Below are 18,932 nucleotides of genomic sequence, written 5' to 3' on the forward strand. Positions count from 1 at the left end.
TCGTGTACTATCTCCGAGCTCCGATTTCTCACACATGATGAACTCTGACGTCACATATTAAGGAAATGGTCTCAATAACAGAATTTTCGGCAGTAAAATGCTACAACAAAATAGTATTTATAGAAAGAAATCTATTAATGTGTTTTTTTAACACTATAATTTGCTTGCGAGCATGATAGCTGTACTTTTTGTCGATGGTTGACATGAGCCAATCGGCGTTTCTCAACAAGTTGAAAGCACGTGAAATCACCCAACTCGTATTTACGACTTCACACCACCTTCCCATTAGTTACCAACGCAGCATAAGCCCCAGCATCCCACGCGATACAGCTAGCTAACTAGCAAACCAAACCGGCTTTTGACAAATATTTCCTATAACAAATAATTTGTGGGTGCAAACCTAATTTCAGATTAATACATAGGAAACGGACATTATTGATGTTGCATACTGAATAGGCCTGTATGTTCTGGCTAACATAAATGTGCCTCAACAACCCTAACGTTACATCGTTGCAACAAGCCTTATAGGCAAAAAAAACATGTCTAGTTAACAAGCTAGGTCACAGATGAAAGAGTTATAAGTATCTCTGGCTAGGTAGCTATTTTTACTCGATTACAAGCTCAGGTACATCAAGCAATGTAGCATGTCAGGGCGAAAGAGGACACAAGTATCCGTGCCTGAGCCCGAGGACCAAGTAAAAAGGGGCGTGTCACTGAGACAGGTGAGGTCTACCGTCCATGACCATGAGAGCAGTGATGTTGATGATGTCAAACCAGGGACAGTGAAGAGTCAGTACTTCTCCAAGGAGGGGGACCCACAAAGGCTTGGAGAAGAGTTCTTCAACCAGCCCTGTATAAGTTTGGCTAAAGCATTCCTGGGGAAGGTACGTTCCCTAGAATCAAACACCATTTTAACCCAAACCGCTGTTGAATAACCCTTGATCAGATACAGATTATAACACAGTAGGTAGGTCTATGACTAGGGCAGCCCTTGTGATGGGAAGGGGGCTCTTTGTGGACTAATGTCTACCTCTGATATAGCTACAGATTGTTACACCAGATAATGTGATTGAACTTTTTTTGCTCCCTGAAGTAATCCAACAATGTGTACGCCGCCATCTTGTCTATTTCAAGTATTTTCTCATTGATCGAGACTGGTGGTTGTCCACCCCAAGGTGCTCGTGTCATGAAGGACAGACACCTGTCTCGATCAATGAGAGAAGACTTGAAATAGACAAGATGGTAGCGTACATATTGTTGGATTACTTCATGGAACAAAACAATTATTATCTGGTATAACAATCTGTAGTCACCTCTAAGGATTATTGTTGCAACTAAGAGTTGTAAAGGTCATCTATATTAATCCTGAACAGAAACACTGCTTGCATTCAAACGACCAGCAAATTTCAAAGCCAGGAAGTGCTTGTGTATGCAGAGTGACTATTAATAATCATAGCCATGACTCCTTTGCACGTTACTTCTTTTTAAGCCCTCCAGTGGCTGAATCCTGTGCATGTTTGTGTTTAATTAAGCTATGTCTGGACCAGTTTACAGGAAGGCTGTAATAAAAAGTATGAAAGCCATTATCATGTGGCAAGGCTTCCGGGCTGGTTGTTAATTGTCAGAGAAGCTTGGTTCCCCCCGGTGTGATCATGCATTCCACCAAACTTCCAGCACACACTGCCTCAGAACACGGTGTGGTTTGTGAACAGTCCTTTGCTCAATGCTGAAATAATTGCTCTCCTCAATGGTGACTTCTTTCAACGGCACTGAAAGAAACCCTCTGACTCTGAGTAGTTGGTGCTGACTGAGATCCAAACAACTGATGGGAGAGGACTTATCTTGTAGAGAAATATTTTTTTCCTTCTCACATTAACCAAATTTTATACTACTTTGTCCCCTCCAGCTCCATCAATACTAAATGCCTTCTCAGTGGAGTCTCATGGCCTCTGTTGATTTTGTATTTGTATTTATTATGGATCCCATTAGCTGCTGCCAAAGCAGCAGCTACTCTTCCTGGGGTCCAGCAACATTAAGGCAGTTTATACAATTTTAAAACATTGCAATAAATTCATAGATTTTACAACACGCTGTGTGCCCTCAGGCCCCTACTCCACCACTACCACATATCTACAGTACTAAATCCATCTACAGTACTAAATCCAGTACTAAATCCACATGTGTGTATGCATGTGTCTGTGCCAATGTTTGTGTTGCTTCACAGTCCCCGCTGTTCCATAAGGCGTTTTTTTAATCTGTTTTTAAAATCTAATTTTACTGCTTGCGTCAGTTACTTGATGTGGAATAGAGTTCCATGTAGTCATGGCTATGTAGTACTGTGTGCCTCCCATAGTCTGTTCTGGACTTTGGGACTGTGAAGAGACCTATTTGGGTATGCATGGGTGTCTGAGCTGTGTGCCAGTAGTTTAGACAGACAGCTCGGTGCATTCAACATGTCAATACCTCTCATAAATAAAGGTAGTGATGAAGTCAATCTCTCCTCCACTTTCAGCCAGGAGAGATTGACGTGCATATTATTAATATTAGCTCTCTGTGTACAGTTGAAGTCGGAAGTTTACATACACCTTAGTCAAATACATTTAAACTCAGTTTTTCACAATTCCTGACATTTCATCCTAGTAAAAACTACCTGTCTTAGGTCAGTTAGGATCACCACTTTATTTTAAGAATGTGAAATGTCAGAATAATAGTAGAGAATGATTTATTTCAGCTTTTATTTCTTTCATCACATTCCCAGTGGGTCAGAAGTTTACATACACTCAATTAGTATTTGGTAGCATTGGCTCTAAATTGTTTAACTTGGGTCAAATGTTTCGGGTAGCCTTCCACAAGCTTCCCACAATAAGTTGGGTGAATACTGGCCCATTCCTCCTGACAGAGCTGGTGTAACTGAGTCAGGTTTGTAGGCCTCCTTGCTCGCACACACTTTTTCAGTTCTGCCCACAAATTTTCTATAGGATTGAGGTCAGGGCTTTGTGATGGCCACTCCAATACCTTAACTTTGCTCTTGGTTGAGTGTTGTAGTCATTTCAGTCGCTGTAGTAGCTGACGTGTATAGTCTTGAGTCATCCGCATACATAGAAACTCTGGCTTTACTCAGTCAGTGGCATGTCGTTAGTAAAAATAAATAAAAGCAAGGGGCCTAAACAACTACCCTGGGGAATTCCTGATTCTAACTAGATGATATTTGATAGGCTTCCATTAAGACAAGTAACTCTTTATCCACATTATAGCAGGGGGTGTAAAGCCATAACACAAGTTTTTCCAGCAGCAGACTTTGATTGATAATGTCGAAAGCTGCACTGAAGTCTAACAAGACAGGCCCACAGTCATTTTATCATCATTTTCTCTCAGCCAATCATCAGTCATTTGTGTAAGTGCTGTGCTTGTTGAGTGTCCTCCCCTGTAAGCATGCTGAAATTCTGTTGTCAATTTGTTTAGTGTAAAAAAGCATTGTGTCTGGTCAAACACTATTTTTTCCAGAAGTTTACTAAGGGTTGGTAACAGGCTGATTGGTCGACTATTTGAGCCAGTAAAGGGGCTTTACTATACTTGGGGAGCGGAATGACTTTAGCTTCCCTCCAGGTCTGAGGGCACACGCTCTATAGTAGGCTTAAATTGAAGATGTGGCAAATAGGAGTGGCAATATCTTCTGCTATTATCCTCAGTAATTTTCCATCTAGATTGTCAGACCCTGGTGGCTTGTCATTGTTTATAGACAATAATTTGATCATAATTTGAGTTGATTGATCTAGCTAAACATGGTGGGAAAATGTGTGTTGTATATTCCTGTATCAACATTGGAGTCCAGCTAGCAGTTGCACAGCCATTGGCACACATACACCATCAGCAGGGCTTATTGTGACCCCACACATGTAATCTAGTTCTCTTCAGAGACAACAATAGATCAAGTTCCTACTGAAGACTTACCCACTGAGGGTAAGCCATAACACAAGAAAGTATTTATTTAGGCTATCCCTTGTTTGTGCTGCAAGGTATTGGTGCGTCGGTGTGCAGATGGCACTGAGCTGAGAGGGAGGGTGGTGGAGACTGAGGCCTACCTGGGAGGAGAGGACAAAGCCTCTCACTCTGCTGGGGGAAAATGGAACCCAGCGATGTTTATGAAACCTGGCACCATCTATGTATACCCCATCTACGGCATCTACCTCAGTATGAATGTTTCCAGTCAAGGTAAGACCATACAACAAAACAGTACAACAGCCAGGCTTACCCTGAAGGCAGTGGAACAAACCACATTTAATAAACCAAACTGCCATTAAAACCACACGCAGTAAAGTTCAGTGTGTTGGCCTTATCTGTAGGAAAATCACCTCATTAGAGACTAAGTAGTGTTGCATCTCCCAGGCTCCCCCATGTTACTTTCATTAGGCCATAGTTCTCTTTTTTCAACTGTTTCTCATTATTGAAGACGTTATATTATATGTTGCACCATGTTATTATCCATTCATTCACACTGGAGAAAGGGCAAAGGAAGGAGACAGTATGGCTCCACTCTATCGTTCCCTGTGTGTGTTCTCTCTAGGGGAGGGTGCTGCCGTGCTTCTGCGCGCTCTGGAGCCTCTACATGGCCTGCCTCTGATGAAGCAGCTGCGGATAGCCAGGCGGAGGGAGGAGGCCCGGCCCTGAAGGACAAGGAGCTATGCAATGGTCCCTCAAAGCTGTGCCAGGCCCTGGACATACCACGCTGCTTCGACCGGAGAGACCTAGCCTCAGACCCAGAGGTGTGGCTGGAGAGGGACACCCAGATAGGCCCGCAAGAGCCAGACCTCAGGGAGGGGGTCTCAGCAAGCCGGATCGGCATTGACTCTCATGGGGAATGGGCCATCAAACCCGTGCGCTTCTATCTGCGTGGTCACCACTGTGTGAGTGTAGTGGACAAACAGGCAGAGACACAGACTCACTCACTGGCCAACAATGTGATATCAGACTTTGCGTCCTCCACAGTGGACGTATGTGATGGTGACACAGGACAGTGTTGAAACTGGGAATATTTTTGGAATTGTATCAAACCATGATGAGTATATACTTAATGTTTTTTTTAATCCTAACTATAACCAGGTTTTTACAGACATAATGCAAATGAAAACATGTCAGCTATGAGCTATTTCAGTATTTTGGTCTAGCTATGGGGAAATCATTGCAAAAGACCCAAAGCCAAAATGTTTGCTCTGAGGGGAATCCAGATGAAATATATCATTACTTCTACTTAGACACATTGTTTCCCAAACACAAATCCCACAGATAAGGAATATGCCATATTTGTATGCTACAAATGATTAAACTACATTCCAAACATCTGTAAAATATTTGATCTAGCCTCCCCTCCCTGCTATCAAAGCAACTAGAATTTCCTTTCCAGTCATTCTCATTAATAAACATCCTTGCTTGAAAAGTTCTCTTGGAATCATTGATGTCACAGATGTTTGGAACGTCGTGCTCCTCCTCTCAAAGCAAAAACAGCATGTCTGATGTTTGGCATCTTTTCATTCTTTCCCTCCCACTGAGACTCCTGGGGGAGGCAGCCTTGCCTGCAGCCTGGAATTAGCATTAGGGTTGTTTTCCTACATTGTGTTTGTTGGAGATGATTTAGCACTTTTGGGATTCCCCCAAATGGAAAGGCTCAAGTGGAGTACAGTTTATAGGTATCAGTAAAGCTCTTCACACACTGTTATTCAATAATGTACAGTAGTATTGAAAACAAGGCATTGAACGTAAAACATCTAAGAGAGAAAGGGACAAATTAAATCATCTAAAAGCTATATACATTCACTCCCAGTCCCCCAAGCAGAGCAGACAGTTATGCTTTTATAAATCTTATTTTTTGGGGGGTGCATTGATATGAGTACAGTTGGCTGAAAGCAGCAAGCACCATAATAAGGCCTTTGTACAGCAGCAGTCCGTGTCATTCTGTCCGTCTGGTATTTCAGAAAGGGTCCTTCACCTCATGACGGACCTGTCTACCCTCTCTACTCCAGAGGAGACTGGAAGAGGGAGATGACAGACCTGTCTACCCTCTCTACTCCAGAGGAGACTGGAAGAGGGAGATGACAGGGTCCTCATGGTTGGTGACCACCAGAACACTTCTGAATTTGTCAAAGAGGGTCTTCAGCTGAGAGCGCCTCATGTTTTCGTTATACATGATCTCCTCCAGGTGATGGTGCCCTCGGAAGTAGTGCAGCAGCCTGGAAAGAAGGAAGGAACATCACACAACAGGCAGAGAAATGAGACTAAAGCAAATTCTCCACCAAATCATTAGCTGAGTAAATCTAGCATGAAGCAGCACTTGTTAAAGCCAGTAATCACATTAGTGCATCCTGCACACTATGCAGTCACACTATTGATTCACTGCTCAGGGCTTTGGCATTTTCCTTCAAGCTTTTTCTCACTTCTGCAACTCAACAATTGTTACACAACTGAAAAATAACATTCTCTTTCCCATATATTCTTACATGAAGACAGGATGAGAATTTTTTATTTATTTCAAAGCCTTGAACAAAAATCCTTTAATTCCCCACAAGACGAAGCTGACAGATGTATGTTTGTTCTGAAGATATATGAGTCACAAGAGCCTCCAGCCCAGGTCCTTCAAAACGACCCAGCCCACCTGTCATACTGGCTGTTACACAATAGAGGGCGCCATTACGCCACTGAAATACAGTAGCCCACCTTGGTGCCAACTAGTAAAGGGCAGGGGACATACTGTACCTGGCAAACATGCGCAGGTCTTCAGGACTTTGTGCAGCCGGGATATTGAGGATGACCTGGCGCTCGTGCTCGGTCAGGCTGGCCAGTAACGTCTCGGTCATCCTCCTGTTTAGTGGAGAGTCTCCACCAGGAAGCAGTTCTGCACTGGAGTTATCCATACTGGGACTGGTCAGGGTCATGTCATCACTGCTGGCTACAGAGAGAGAGAGAGAGAGAGTGAGGGGTGGAGAGAATGAGAGAGACAGACATTGATTGAGGAGAAGGAATGACAGACGGGTTGATGATTAGCTGACTAGAGGCACAACTGTAGCAGGTAACCCTATTGAACAGGTTAACCAGGTACGGTAGTACATAAAAACATCCTCTATCATAAAGATAGAGAGTACTTCAACACTTCATCCCCAGAGTGCAAGACAGCTGGTTTAAGGGGAAGTTCACATACTTGGAGATCCGAAGCTGAGTGCGCTGGGCGTGCTGAGGCTGCGTCCCCCCACCCGGGCCACCAGGGGGAGCTCCTCGTCCCGCAGCAGACCTGGCTCCTCCTCACTGGGGGGCACCAGCAGACACACATAGGTATGGAGCTGGATCAGCAGGCGCCGCTGGAGCATCCACACCACCATCTGGATCAGCTGGGCCTGGCCAGAGGAAGGCGGAGAGGGAAGGGGGTGGAGGGGAGAGGAAAGGAGAAGGGACCAACTGGGTTAGAGACACCACTCAAAGAAAAAAACTGAACAAGTGGAACTGGAAGAAGCATCACCCTGTAACTGGGCGGATCTGTTTCAGACAGACAGGTTCCAACCTGGCCCAAAATAGAGCCAAAAAATAGCTGCGTGTTCTGGTCCTGTTCTCATGAAAAATAGATGTTGAGAAGGATGGAGTTGATGTGATGTCTTTTATAATTTATCATCTTCGCTTAGAGAGCTCGGCCAAACCAGGATGGGTCTGGGAGAGAGCCCAGATGTTCTTTCTGCTTCAGACATCAGCATTTCTAAAGTATCAATTATATGCTGAGTAGCTTTCTGGAAGCTAACTTTTAGTCAAAATGAGCGTGTGTATTTCCTAATAGACCTACCTCCTGCACAGACGCATCCAGTGGGTTCCTAAACTCAGACAGTGAGAGGGGCAGGGAGAACTTGGCCAGCATGGAAGGCAGGTCATGACCTGGGAACTGCTGGCCAAACGCCTCAGCCAATGGAGAGTACCTTTGCAAAAAGAAGGAGATGGTGATTTCTTACTTATTCATATTCATATTGTACCCGGTACAAATGTTCAAGCAGGAGAGAATCCTTTCAGTCTACAGTACGAAACACAGACGGACCATGAGTGGCCCAAAGAAAATCTAATTCAGCCAACACAAATAATGGGTTAACATGATATGACATCACATTTTGTTATAGATTCACCATCCAATCATTAGGTCATAATTCAACATTAGCACCCTGATGCTCATGATGACAGCTTATTATGTTGGTATAAAATGGATGTACAGATTACAGTGTCTGGTTCATTAGTTTTGCCACCTCTCAGCACACACCCTGTTAATGAGGCATGGCAGGAATGAGAGGAGAGAAAGGGAGCACGAGGCTGTTCAAACACACACACACACACACACACACACACACACACACACACACACACAGAGATACTCACAGGCTGATGTTGGCGTGTGGGGACAGCATGTAGACATTGTTCTCACACAGAGGGTACACTATGATGGCTTTTCCCCAGTACACCAGGTGAGCAGCAATCTGAAAGATCTGCACACACAACGAACAGAAACAAAAATGCAACTGTGAAAATGCATTATTGGGCATGGACAGAACCTGTCTGTATAGAAATGAAATATTACTGAAGAGAAAGAAGATTCCTAATTTACCCCACTAGATGGCAGTATGAGAACAGCAACATTATGACACCAACACTATGACGTGACATTGAGGACAGTTTGTAATGACTTGCTATTCTTTATATATACAATTCTTTATAATGTAGCATGTTAGTGTTCAGCAACTTACAATCAAATATAGTCCCCTGTTGAAAAGTGGGCCGATGTCAACTAAACCTGGCTTCAAATACTATTTAGGGTATTTCAATTGCTTTCAAATACATTTGGAAGTAAGTATTTATATTTTATTTTTAAAGACAAGTAGTTGAATATTGGAACGTATTTGGAAATACACTTTAAAAATACACTGACTCAAATACACTCCTATGCATTAAACCTGGGCATTTAAAAAGTGTTTGAAATTAGTATTTGAAAATGCTTTCAAATAGTAGGCTATTTATAGGAAATTATTTGAAATACATTTACATACTTCCAATAGAAGTATTTTATTCACCACATTATTTGAAAATACTCAAATACACAGAAAATAAGTATTAAAATAATAAACAATCAAATACCCATGTATTAGTGTGTACTGATACAAGGTGTTCCTACCAACCTGTAGCAGGTTCAGGTCTGCATCCTGTGCCAGCTGTTGCAGGTTCTTGACTGCAGAGCAGGTCTTAACGAGGCGCACCAGAGCAGGAGAGCAGTCCAAAGGCAGCTGGGCCAGCAGAGCCTTCTCACTGTCCAGCAACAGCAGAGCATGATACGGCCTGGGAGACAACAACACATACATTTAACACAGAGCCCATGTTAATGACTAATTATCACTAGTTACATTCTATATAGTCCATGAAGTGTATGGAAATACACTTAGTGCCCCTTTATTGCTAGAAATGTACTCATTTTTCCCCCTTGGAAAATACTAAATAATATATATATAGCTATCATTATGGCTTATATTTAAGTTTCAATGCATGTTTTACTAAGGGAAAAATTGGAGTTGTATTAGTATTTTGAGATGAAGACGCTGTAACATTGGTCTGACTAAACATAAGCATGTGAAAGGCAGAAGAAGTAAATAAAGAATGCCCTTAGGTGGCGCTGTGGCCTACAGAAAATGATTGGTGGAGCTGCTCACCAGATGCAGTTAATAGTTCCACATAAAGAAGCATGCCACAAGAGCTAACTGTTGCCACAAAGAGTTCTCTCTCACAGCCTCGGTATATTATTACTGGAAAACTTTCCATAATGCAGATCTGATCAACCAAATGTCCACATACAATGAAAGCCTACAAAGTTCTGCCGTCAGTTACAACTTGTAACCCACAAGTCACAAACAGTGTTCAGTAGCTCACAAAAGGACAAACTCACACGCATACACACCTTATGGCCTTGAGGCTACGCTCCAGAGCCTCTGGGGGTACGTGGTTTCCCCCTACCCGGTGGATCTTGTGAGGTAAACAGAAGCTCACCTCCAGCCAGTTGTTGATATGGAGCCTCACCACCCCTGTTGTACACAGGCTAGAAACACAACACAGACTCTATTATTACACCTGCACTGTTAGAACAAAGAAACTATCCACAAATACATGACTTTGTACGGTGTTTTAACAAACCTGTCATATGCTTCCTTCAAGTCCCTGGCAAGCTTGCATTTAGGAAGGATTTGTCTGAACGGTGACTGAGGGCTGCCATCAGCTAAGAACGAAAACACAGAAAATCAAGTCACATGCATTGACCTCTCCATGACATTGTAAATCCATGTCGCGTGAAGACTTTGACGAAGACACCTCTCATCCCCATCTTCTTTGGAACAATATGGAGAGGAAAATATCTGCATTGTTCTGTAAAATGCTATCAGAGTAAAGAAGGTACTTCATGGTATATGGTACTTAATGGCGGGTGCTTGTTGGTACTAGACTCAAGCACTGAGTGGTGTGTTTTGGGTAATGTAGTATGTGACTCACTCTCGGTCATGTTGGTGACCTCGTCCTGCACGGCCAGCATCAGCTTGGCCTCTCTGGTGAGGTACTGGCAGCGGCGCTCCTCGTGCTGCAGGGCGATGGCGATGCGCCGGGACAGGTTGTGCATGCAGCTGATGACAGACGGGTCGGCGTTGGCCTGTAAGGTGCACCAGGACAGAGAGACGGCATTATGAGACACTGGTGCAAAGCAACTGGAACACTGATCACACTTCAACACTTGGTTAAAGGAATACTTCGAGATTGTGGCAATTAAGGCCCTTTATCTAATTCCCCATAGTCAGATGAACTCGTCGATAACATTTTTATGTCTCTGCGTCCAGTATGAAGGAAGTGAAAGGTCGTTTCGTGAGCCAATGCTTACTAGAAGTTTATAGACTTCCAGTCATTGCGCTTGAGCTAGTTAGCAACTTCCTTCAAACCGCACGCAGAGACTCTGAAATATCGAAATATCCCTTTCATTTTTTACTACTAAAAAGTACTTTATTATTAGTTTATAGATGATTATAAATCTGTAATAGTTATAACACATTGGTTGAAATTGTGAGCATCTACTAAATTATTACATTGTAATTGTAACAAATAGGGATTCTATGGTCCGGCAAGTCAGTAACTCAAGATATCGGTTTGTTTACATCACATGTTGACTTTAAAATATTGTAATCTCTAAGTAACTTCAAAACAGCAATATTAGCAACATAATCCATTTTAGAAGTTCAATAATAGCTTAATAAAAAAATGTGAGTGGTAAAATGGCCCTAGTTCCAAACTTTGTGCATACTATAAAAAAAATTATATCAGATATTTTATCAATACATGCATGTCAAATTTTATTTATTGCAGTTAAATAATTTTGGGTGAACCGACATTGAGTGACATTACTGATATGAATATTTTTATGAATATAAAAATATGAATCAATAGCGTATTCAAACAAATTACTCATATTTCAAAATAAAAACCAAACAAGTCAAAAGGGCAGGACATCATTTTCTGCATGGTCATGTTAGGCGCAGAACCGTGGAAAGTGCCAGTGAGTGACAGGCTGGGTGGGTTGCTGGGCAGATATGAGGTTAGAACATGACTGTGCACATTCCGCCCAGTCTCAGCTGTGCAGGGCTAGGCAGCCTCCAGTGAATCAGCAGTCTGCCAGACTCAGTCATGCCCAGGGGAGGGTAGTGCCATGCTGGGTAGAGTGATTAAACAGAGCCCACTGCCCCCGCCCAGCTCTCACCCTCCTTTCCACCACAGATAGACCCCATGCTGGAATGTTATCACCCCAAGAGACCCATCCTTTTCGGGGAAAGCACTCTCCCTGACCTGGCCTCACCCACCCAAATTACCAGCCAATTTATTTTATTTAATTAGAGAAAATGTATTTATCACCAATGAATGTGGTGTTTGTAAAATAAGCACATAATGTGGAAAACATTTAGCTAATCCAAACCTGAGTATTAGCACTTATTCATCAAATTAAGATGAATATTATTGACATGACAGTAATTATATTCAAGAGGAAAGAGAAAGCTATTTATGGAAAATAAAATAAAAATTATGTTCTTACTCTCAGAGCAAACACAACACTGAACAGGATCATGGTGGGCATCTCCCTCTTAGGTGAGGGGTCTGTCTTGGACACCTGGACAGAAAGAAATAAGATAATAAATATAATAGATATAAGATGTTCTAAATCATTCTATGATCAATGGCTTTGCACACCACTATTTAAATCATAATACTTGCTATTGTATGCATTGAAATGTACAAAACAACACAGTGAAAACATTCATGTTAGTCCTGTGGCAAAGCTCTCTAGACAAGAATAAACAGCTGTAAATGGCTCCTTTTATTCATGCCTTTTATACTGGTATTTCCATCTTATTTACAAAAATACATAAATATATAATTGCACTTTTTAAAGCTTGGTTTATTATAGTAGTTATTCAATTAAGCATTGAAATAACATTCTATGAGAGCCATAGCTCATGAATTGTTGGTATAATTTCTGAAAAGGAACATTTTGTAAGGATTCTAACATACAACTCAAGCTCGGTTTTTAGGGGATCACACTGATGAGAAATTGCAATTTGGATACAATCAACAGCATACAAATCACATGGATTAAATACATGTCTTTATGGAAAGCAAATGATTCACTGCACCAGTTGAGTAATTTGTTATCAGGTTCATCAGGACACTAATTTCAACCCTCTAATAGGCTACATGTAGTCCAGCGAATGGAATAGTACCTATCATCAACCTACTTAGGTTAGATACGTTTTAGTTACGTTACAAACATTTCAATATTTGTCTAGAATTTCACTCCAAATGATTTCTCCACTTCTCACCCCTTATATTCAATCCATTCTATCTTACTTCTGTGAATTGTCAAATAATGATTGTGAAACACTGAGATGTAAGGCACTTCTTCCACTAGATGGAGCGAGGGACCTGAATTCACAGTCTCAGAGTGGAATTAGAAGTCAAAGGAGAATTGCTGTTTCAGATCGAGAGGAGAAGAACTGCCCCCTCTCATTGAAGCCACGAAGTTCAAAGCCGACCGCAGTACTGCACAAATTGTTTGCAGAAAATAGTGATTTGTAAAATGTCAATCTTCGTGGTCAATCTTCGTGTAAATAAATGAAAATATTCATTTATAATATTCAGACAAGCATGGTACCAATAATTAATTATATTACACCAGATGTATGTCCTTGAACTGATTATTTTTAAACGAAAAGGTCGCTGGTTCCAATCCCCGAGCCAACTAGGTAAAAAAATCTGTCAATGTGCCTTTGAGCAAGGCACTTAACCCTAGCTGCTCCTGTAAATCGCTCTGCAGAAGAGCATCTACTAAATGACTAATGGAAGCCTGCAGTACCCCGGTTGGCCTTCAACTTGATATATTCATTGAGAGGGGGCAGCACTGAGCTAGCCTGCAAAGTCACTTTCTGGAGTAGCTCAACTGAGACATCTCCATGAGATGCCATATTAACCGACTTCCTTGGCTTCAAATGCGCTATTGAGTCTTCACAAAGGGATGAATTGTGTCACGTGATTGATGGCTTTGTCCATCCATTCATATACAGTCATTGTTCAGATCTCATGCTACTGCTGGACTGACTGACAGAGAATCTCTGCGGTGAATGTGTATTTATGCTCAGGCCATCACAAATTCACAAAAAAGTATCTTACCTGAATGGTGTGAGGATGCTGGAGGAGGGTGGGGTGCCCAACGAAACGCACATTGTCTATCTTCAGCTCAAACTTCTTCCCACACATATCAGACTTGGTGGCCAAGATAGTGGCGAGGATGATGTCAGAGAACCTTATTGGAGAAAGAGAGGAGAAAAAGACCTAAGTAAACCAGCCGAGAGTAGAGCAGGAAGGGAGGAGAGCAACAAGATATCTGAGAAAGTGCCAATTATATCTAATTCGGTTTCATTGTCTTTGTTTTATTATTTAGTCCATCAACCTATAATCGTAGCCATAGTGTGACTATGGATAGGAGGGTTAGGTCAATCACATGAATCAGCCTGCAACCTGATTGATAGATCACAGTTTGAGAGGAGCTGGTGTAAATAGTACTTGGAGAGGAGAGACGACAGTGAATAAGCCCCCTCTGGCAGAGAAGGTGAGGGCTTTGTAAAGGGGAGGTGACAGATTCATGCTGGTTTACATAGCTCATGCTGCAGGCCGACCCCATCATCAAATACAAATTATATCATCATCATTAGGTGGTATTATTCCACCAGAAAACCGAAAAGGGACAGATTCTAATCCAATCTTAATCATGGCTATGTTTTTGTTCTGAGAAATAAGTGAGGATATTACTATGGCTCTGCTTGGTTTAGCCATGTAAAAGAAGTCTATGTATCTATTCAGAATTGATTTCCCAACAATCAAATATCATCAGATGAAGTGGATTCCAATGCTAAATGAACTGAAGAATCTACGTTGCTGGTTTTGGAGCAATCATTTAACAAGGCTTAATTGAAATGCAGGATTTACCAAGATAGACCAGTGAATCATTCCATTTGTAATAATTCAACAGGAATTTCAGAGATTAAGGTTGGCGTAGGCATATATATGTACACACACACACAAACACACAGGATATATATATATATGCAAGACAAAACAGGAAGGAAGGAGTGGATAAAGACAAGGGTGTTCTAAACAAAGGAAAGGTGGTTTTAGAATGATGTGGTCTTACCCTGCTACCAACTGTTCATCAGTTAGTGGAGTTTGTTCTCTGAAATGGGAATAGGGCCATAAAAAAAAAAGAAACCGCAAACAAAAGAAAAAAATGCAGCAGACAATTGGACAGAATGCATAACAGAAGGACATCACAAACAAAGCTAAACAAGGTTACCACTTGAGAGTGACTTGAATAAATATTTTAAAGCAAATTGATCTATTTTTGTACCAAAGACTTGATTACAGAAAATGTTGTAACGCTTCACGATGCATTGCTCTTGTACCGGAGTACAAATGCTATAGTTAACCCAGTAACAATGTTATGAACATGTTATTACAAAGTAATTTAGCATTTGCTTTGTAATTGCATAGTAGTCAACATTAGATTTTGTGGTTAGTGGACTCAACTCCATTAACATGCAACAACAAAGCAATAACTAAGTAACAACAAGTTACTAGAGTAATTACCATGTTAATATCATAGATGGGTTGAAATAGGTAAAGAGTAGGCCAAACTTGATGTAAATAGGCCTGTAGCTTTTATTTGAGTAACTATCAATTGTAGGCATCTGTATTTTTGTTAAATTCTTCCTTTTAAATTAAATGAGTGACTGAAATTTTCATTAAAAATAATCTGTATCTTGTGGCCACTATTTTGCATGCCGGCCATTTCTTATTATCTGAATGTCACTTGAAAATGAAAACGCAAACACTTTAAAAGCCCACATGTTAAACAAAAGGCACTTATGTAACAAGGTTAAAAAGCTCATGTAATTCTCAATTTATTTGACATACATATAGAGTGACTTTCATAATCACATATTCCAAACAACAGATAAGGGGTGTATTGCCATGAACCAATGCTGTAATATCACAGACACATTTAAAAGAAGGCACAAATACAACCCTAGCCCTCTTGGGTGAACTAGAGCCAATAGGGCCCTAGCCAACACACATCCCGCCATTGTTTTAATCAAATGTTGACTAATTTTGTTCTGACATGAACATATCCTAAACTTGACTGGTTAACAAAACGTATGATGAATATGCTGAAGCCTGTCACACTGGCGCAGTGTCACACAGTCCCCTACCCCATTCATAAATGATAACTACTTTAGCACATAATGATGATAGTATCTTCTGACTAGGGGAGTTTTGTTGAGAGCCCAAACACTTGCTCTAAACATTAACAAGCATTGCCTGAGGTACTATATTGGAAACATTAGGAATGTATCTTTCATATCAGTGAGAAATACTTTTTTATTCAAGTTACTACATGCCTTTATTGGGTTAGTTTTCCCACACGGACATATGTCCATGTTACAGAGCTTGTTGATGGAAGACATAGGCCGCCACCTGTGCAAATTGGCTATCTAGCGTGCTCCGAACACCTGTGTGTAAGCTAACTGAGGAGGAAGTGTAGTTCATCAACTGGGGGCACACAAAGTGTATGGATCTGTGTAAAACTACTAAAGTAAGTGTATCGTTATTTGAAAGATTATTTCTCGCTGACATGAAAGATAGGGGGCATATCAGCATACGTTTTGAAAACTGCTTCGAAAGCGATGATTATTGACGTTTTTAAACCTTAAAACACAGCATCGGAATTGTAGTTTACACCGAGCCAAATGCGGGCGAATGTAATGGCTGAAAATCCGACACAAGGAGAAGGTTTTTCGAAAGCTAACAGTCCCCATTCAAAGGGATGTTGTTTATTTCCCCATCGTGATATAGACCTAAACATGGAAACAATATGTAGGTGACATAATATGATGACCAATACCTTGAATCTCCATCCGGGTCTTCAAGAACATCTCCTGTAGTGTTCAATGCATATGGACTTCGCTGTTTTGCTATTGGGCAAAGACATCAGATTAGAAGATTGTTTACCAAATCTTACATATCACACCACATAGCAAGCTAACGTCACACACACAGTAAGGACTACTTACTCGTGAGTGAAGATGTGCAATCTGCAACCCGTTGAAATGGGTACCTAAAGAGCAATTTGTTCCCTCGGCTACCCGAAGTAACCAAAATTACACTGATAGGGCTTGTCTTTTCACCACATTTGAAGAAGCTATTTTCAGACTGTTTATACATAGATTTTCGCTCGCCTTGTAAATCAAATGAAGATGAATGAATGTACATATTTTAACGTCGAGTAAGCAAATTGTTTGTCAATTGATATTTAACATTACAGTAGCTAGCTACATGGTTATAAGAAACCTAGCTACCACTTGCCAGACTTTCCAACAATTATTAAATATAGCTAGCTCGCATGCTAGCTCCGAGCTAACTAGCTTGTGCCAGCTAAGAAATGTTGAGGGTTAATGTTACCTATCGCAGCACCATTAGCTACATTGATTAACTACTTAACAACACTCGGTAATATACTGGTGACAATATATTTTAATACTTATATAATTCCGTTATCTGCTAGATGTGTTGTTGTTTCTCTACTCCAGCTCAGCGCTGCCTGCCAATGTTGTGTGTTACACTGATATGTGATGTAGACCGTAACAATAGTTCCGCTAGTGGGGTGGGAGATTACAGTGACTATGTGAGATTATCGGTCGATTCTAAAACAAATACCCTGTTGTAAAACTCGCATTTTACCAGTTAACATCATCACTGTTATTTTTTATATTCAATAGCAATGCAACTGTACTGTAGCCTCGCGAGCCAGCATGATCACGTGAGGCTAATACAACTGGAAAGAATAGAGCAGGGGTTATTAAACGTTATCACCTCGAGACCCAAATAAAACATCAAATCAAATGGTATTGGTCACATACACATATTTAGCAGGTGTTAATGCGGGTGTAGCGAAATGCTTGTGTTCTTAGCTCCAACAGTCCATTAGTATCTAACAATTCACAACAATACACAAATCTAAAAAAGAATGGAATGGTATGGTATTGTAATGACCTGACTAGATCATAAAAGAACAACTGTCCAGACAGAGGATTGAGTTTACGAATGGACGGTTTATTAAACCAACTTTACACAGGCTACTGTTTGGCCGTAGCCCACGCCAAATAAGTGAAAGATAACACACAAGCCAATCGTGACCTTCTCTTGTGGAGCCCAGACGTAAGAGAAAGAACAAAGGCAAAACCTGGTCTTAACTTCCAATGCTCCATCCCCCTGCCCAACCCCCCTCCACGCCACTCCGCCAACCACCAGGATGCCCGGCATCAGAACATTCCAGGCATTCCCGTGATTGGCAGATAGCAGGTTGACTGACATGTCGGACCCCGCGAACACAACCACCTACTAGCCTAACACATAACACACAGCTGTCTGTGCGGGTCGCTACACAGCCCCCCCACCACAAAGTCCCTCGTCCCCGAGGGAACAAACAAAGTCTCTGAAGCGACCCGGAGGTCTCCTTTGCCTGCGTGGCCGTGATGGTCGCAGAGTGCCCCTCTGGGAACCAGGGGATGAAGGCAGGGATATGGGGGACAAGGAAGCGGGAACGGGTAATACAGTCCGTGGCTCTGGGGAACCACGCGGTGACACAGGGGGGGAGACAGGGGGAGTGGGCTGTCTGGAGCCTTGTCTGCGGCACCTGGGGGTGGGTGCCTGGAGAATGGCATTGCCAGAGAGGGGAATTGTGGGGGTTCCTGGGGTTTGGGGAGAAGAGGCCCCTCTGTATGGGGCTAACCTGTCCCGGTGCAGTGCCACCTTTCTCCCCCTGGGAGGAAGCTGCACCCGGTAAACAACCTCCCCTACCCTCTCCAGGACACTGCAGGGTCCCACCCAGTGACTGTCCAACTTGGGGCATCTGCCTTTTTTCCTTAGCGGGCTGTAGACCCAGACCAGCTCCCCAGCCACAAAGTGCCTTCCCCGGGTGTGCACGTCATAGTTCCTCTTCTGCCTCACACCTGCATTCACCAGCTGCTCTCTGGCGAAGGTGTGGGCTGTCTCCAGGCGGTCCTGGAGTCTCCGGGCATACTCCGGCCCCGGGGGAACATGAGGGCTATCCAGGGGCCGACCAAACGCCATCTCCGCAGGGGTGCGGATCTCTCTCCCCAGCATGAGGAGGGCAGGCGTGCAGGAGGTGGAGTCTTGGACAGCGGAGCGGCATGCCATGAGGACCATAGGCAGGTGCTTGTCCCAGTCACGCTGGTGTTTGGAAGAGACGATGGCCAGCTGCTGTCCAAGCG

General features: G+C 42.3%; 1 protein-coding gene and 1 pseudogene across 4 annotated transcripts; one reads left to right on the forward strand and one right to left on the reverse strand.

The window, feature by feature from the left end:
- The first annotated feature begins 527 nt into the window (after nt 1-527).
- On the forward strand, nt 528-5,081 carry LOC139565350 (DNA-3-methyladenine glycosylase-like; annotated as a pseudogene).
- On the reverse strand, nt 5,064-17,252 carry LOC139565349 (GATOR1 complex protein NPRL3-like). Of its 4 annotated transcripts, none has more exons than XM_071385618.1 (14): nt 16,713-17,246; nt 16,544-16,613; nt 14,777-14,815; nt 13,756-13,888; nt 12,125-12,199; nt 10,546-10,699; nt 10,195-10,276; nt 9,962-10,099; nt 9,192-9,348; nt 8,398-8,504; nt 7,820-7,949; nt 7,190-7,382; nt 6,748-6,940; nt 5,064-6,224 (listed from the first exon to the last, which is right to left on the reverse strand). In XM_071385618.1, the coding sequence occupies exons 1-14, from the start codon at nt 16,909-16,911 to the stop codon at nt 6,059-6,061; spliced, it is 1,836 nt and encodes a 611-aa protein (XP_071241719.1). In that variant the 5' UTR covers nt 16,912-17,246; the 3' UTR covers nt 5,064-6,058. The 4 variants fall into 4 exon arrangements, with proteins under 4 accessions (XP_071241719.1, XP_071241721.1, XP_071241722.1 ...); XM_071385620.1 differs by having other exon boundaries at nt 17,180-17,243; XM_071385621.1 differs by lacking the exon at nt 14,777-14,815 and having other exon boundaries at nt 17,180-17,252.
- Nucleotides 17,253-18,932: the final 1,680 nt, after the last annotated feature.

Source organism: Salvelinus alpinus, chromosome 36 (genome assembly GCF_045679555.1).
Source record: "Salvelinus alpinus chromosome 36, SLU_Salpinus.1, whole genome shotgun sequence".
NCBI classification, from domain to species: domain Eukaryota; kingdom Metazoa; phylum Chordata; class Actinopteri; order Salmoniformes; family Salmonidae; genus Salvelinus; species Salvelinus alpinus.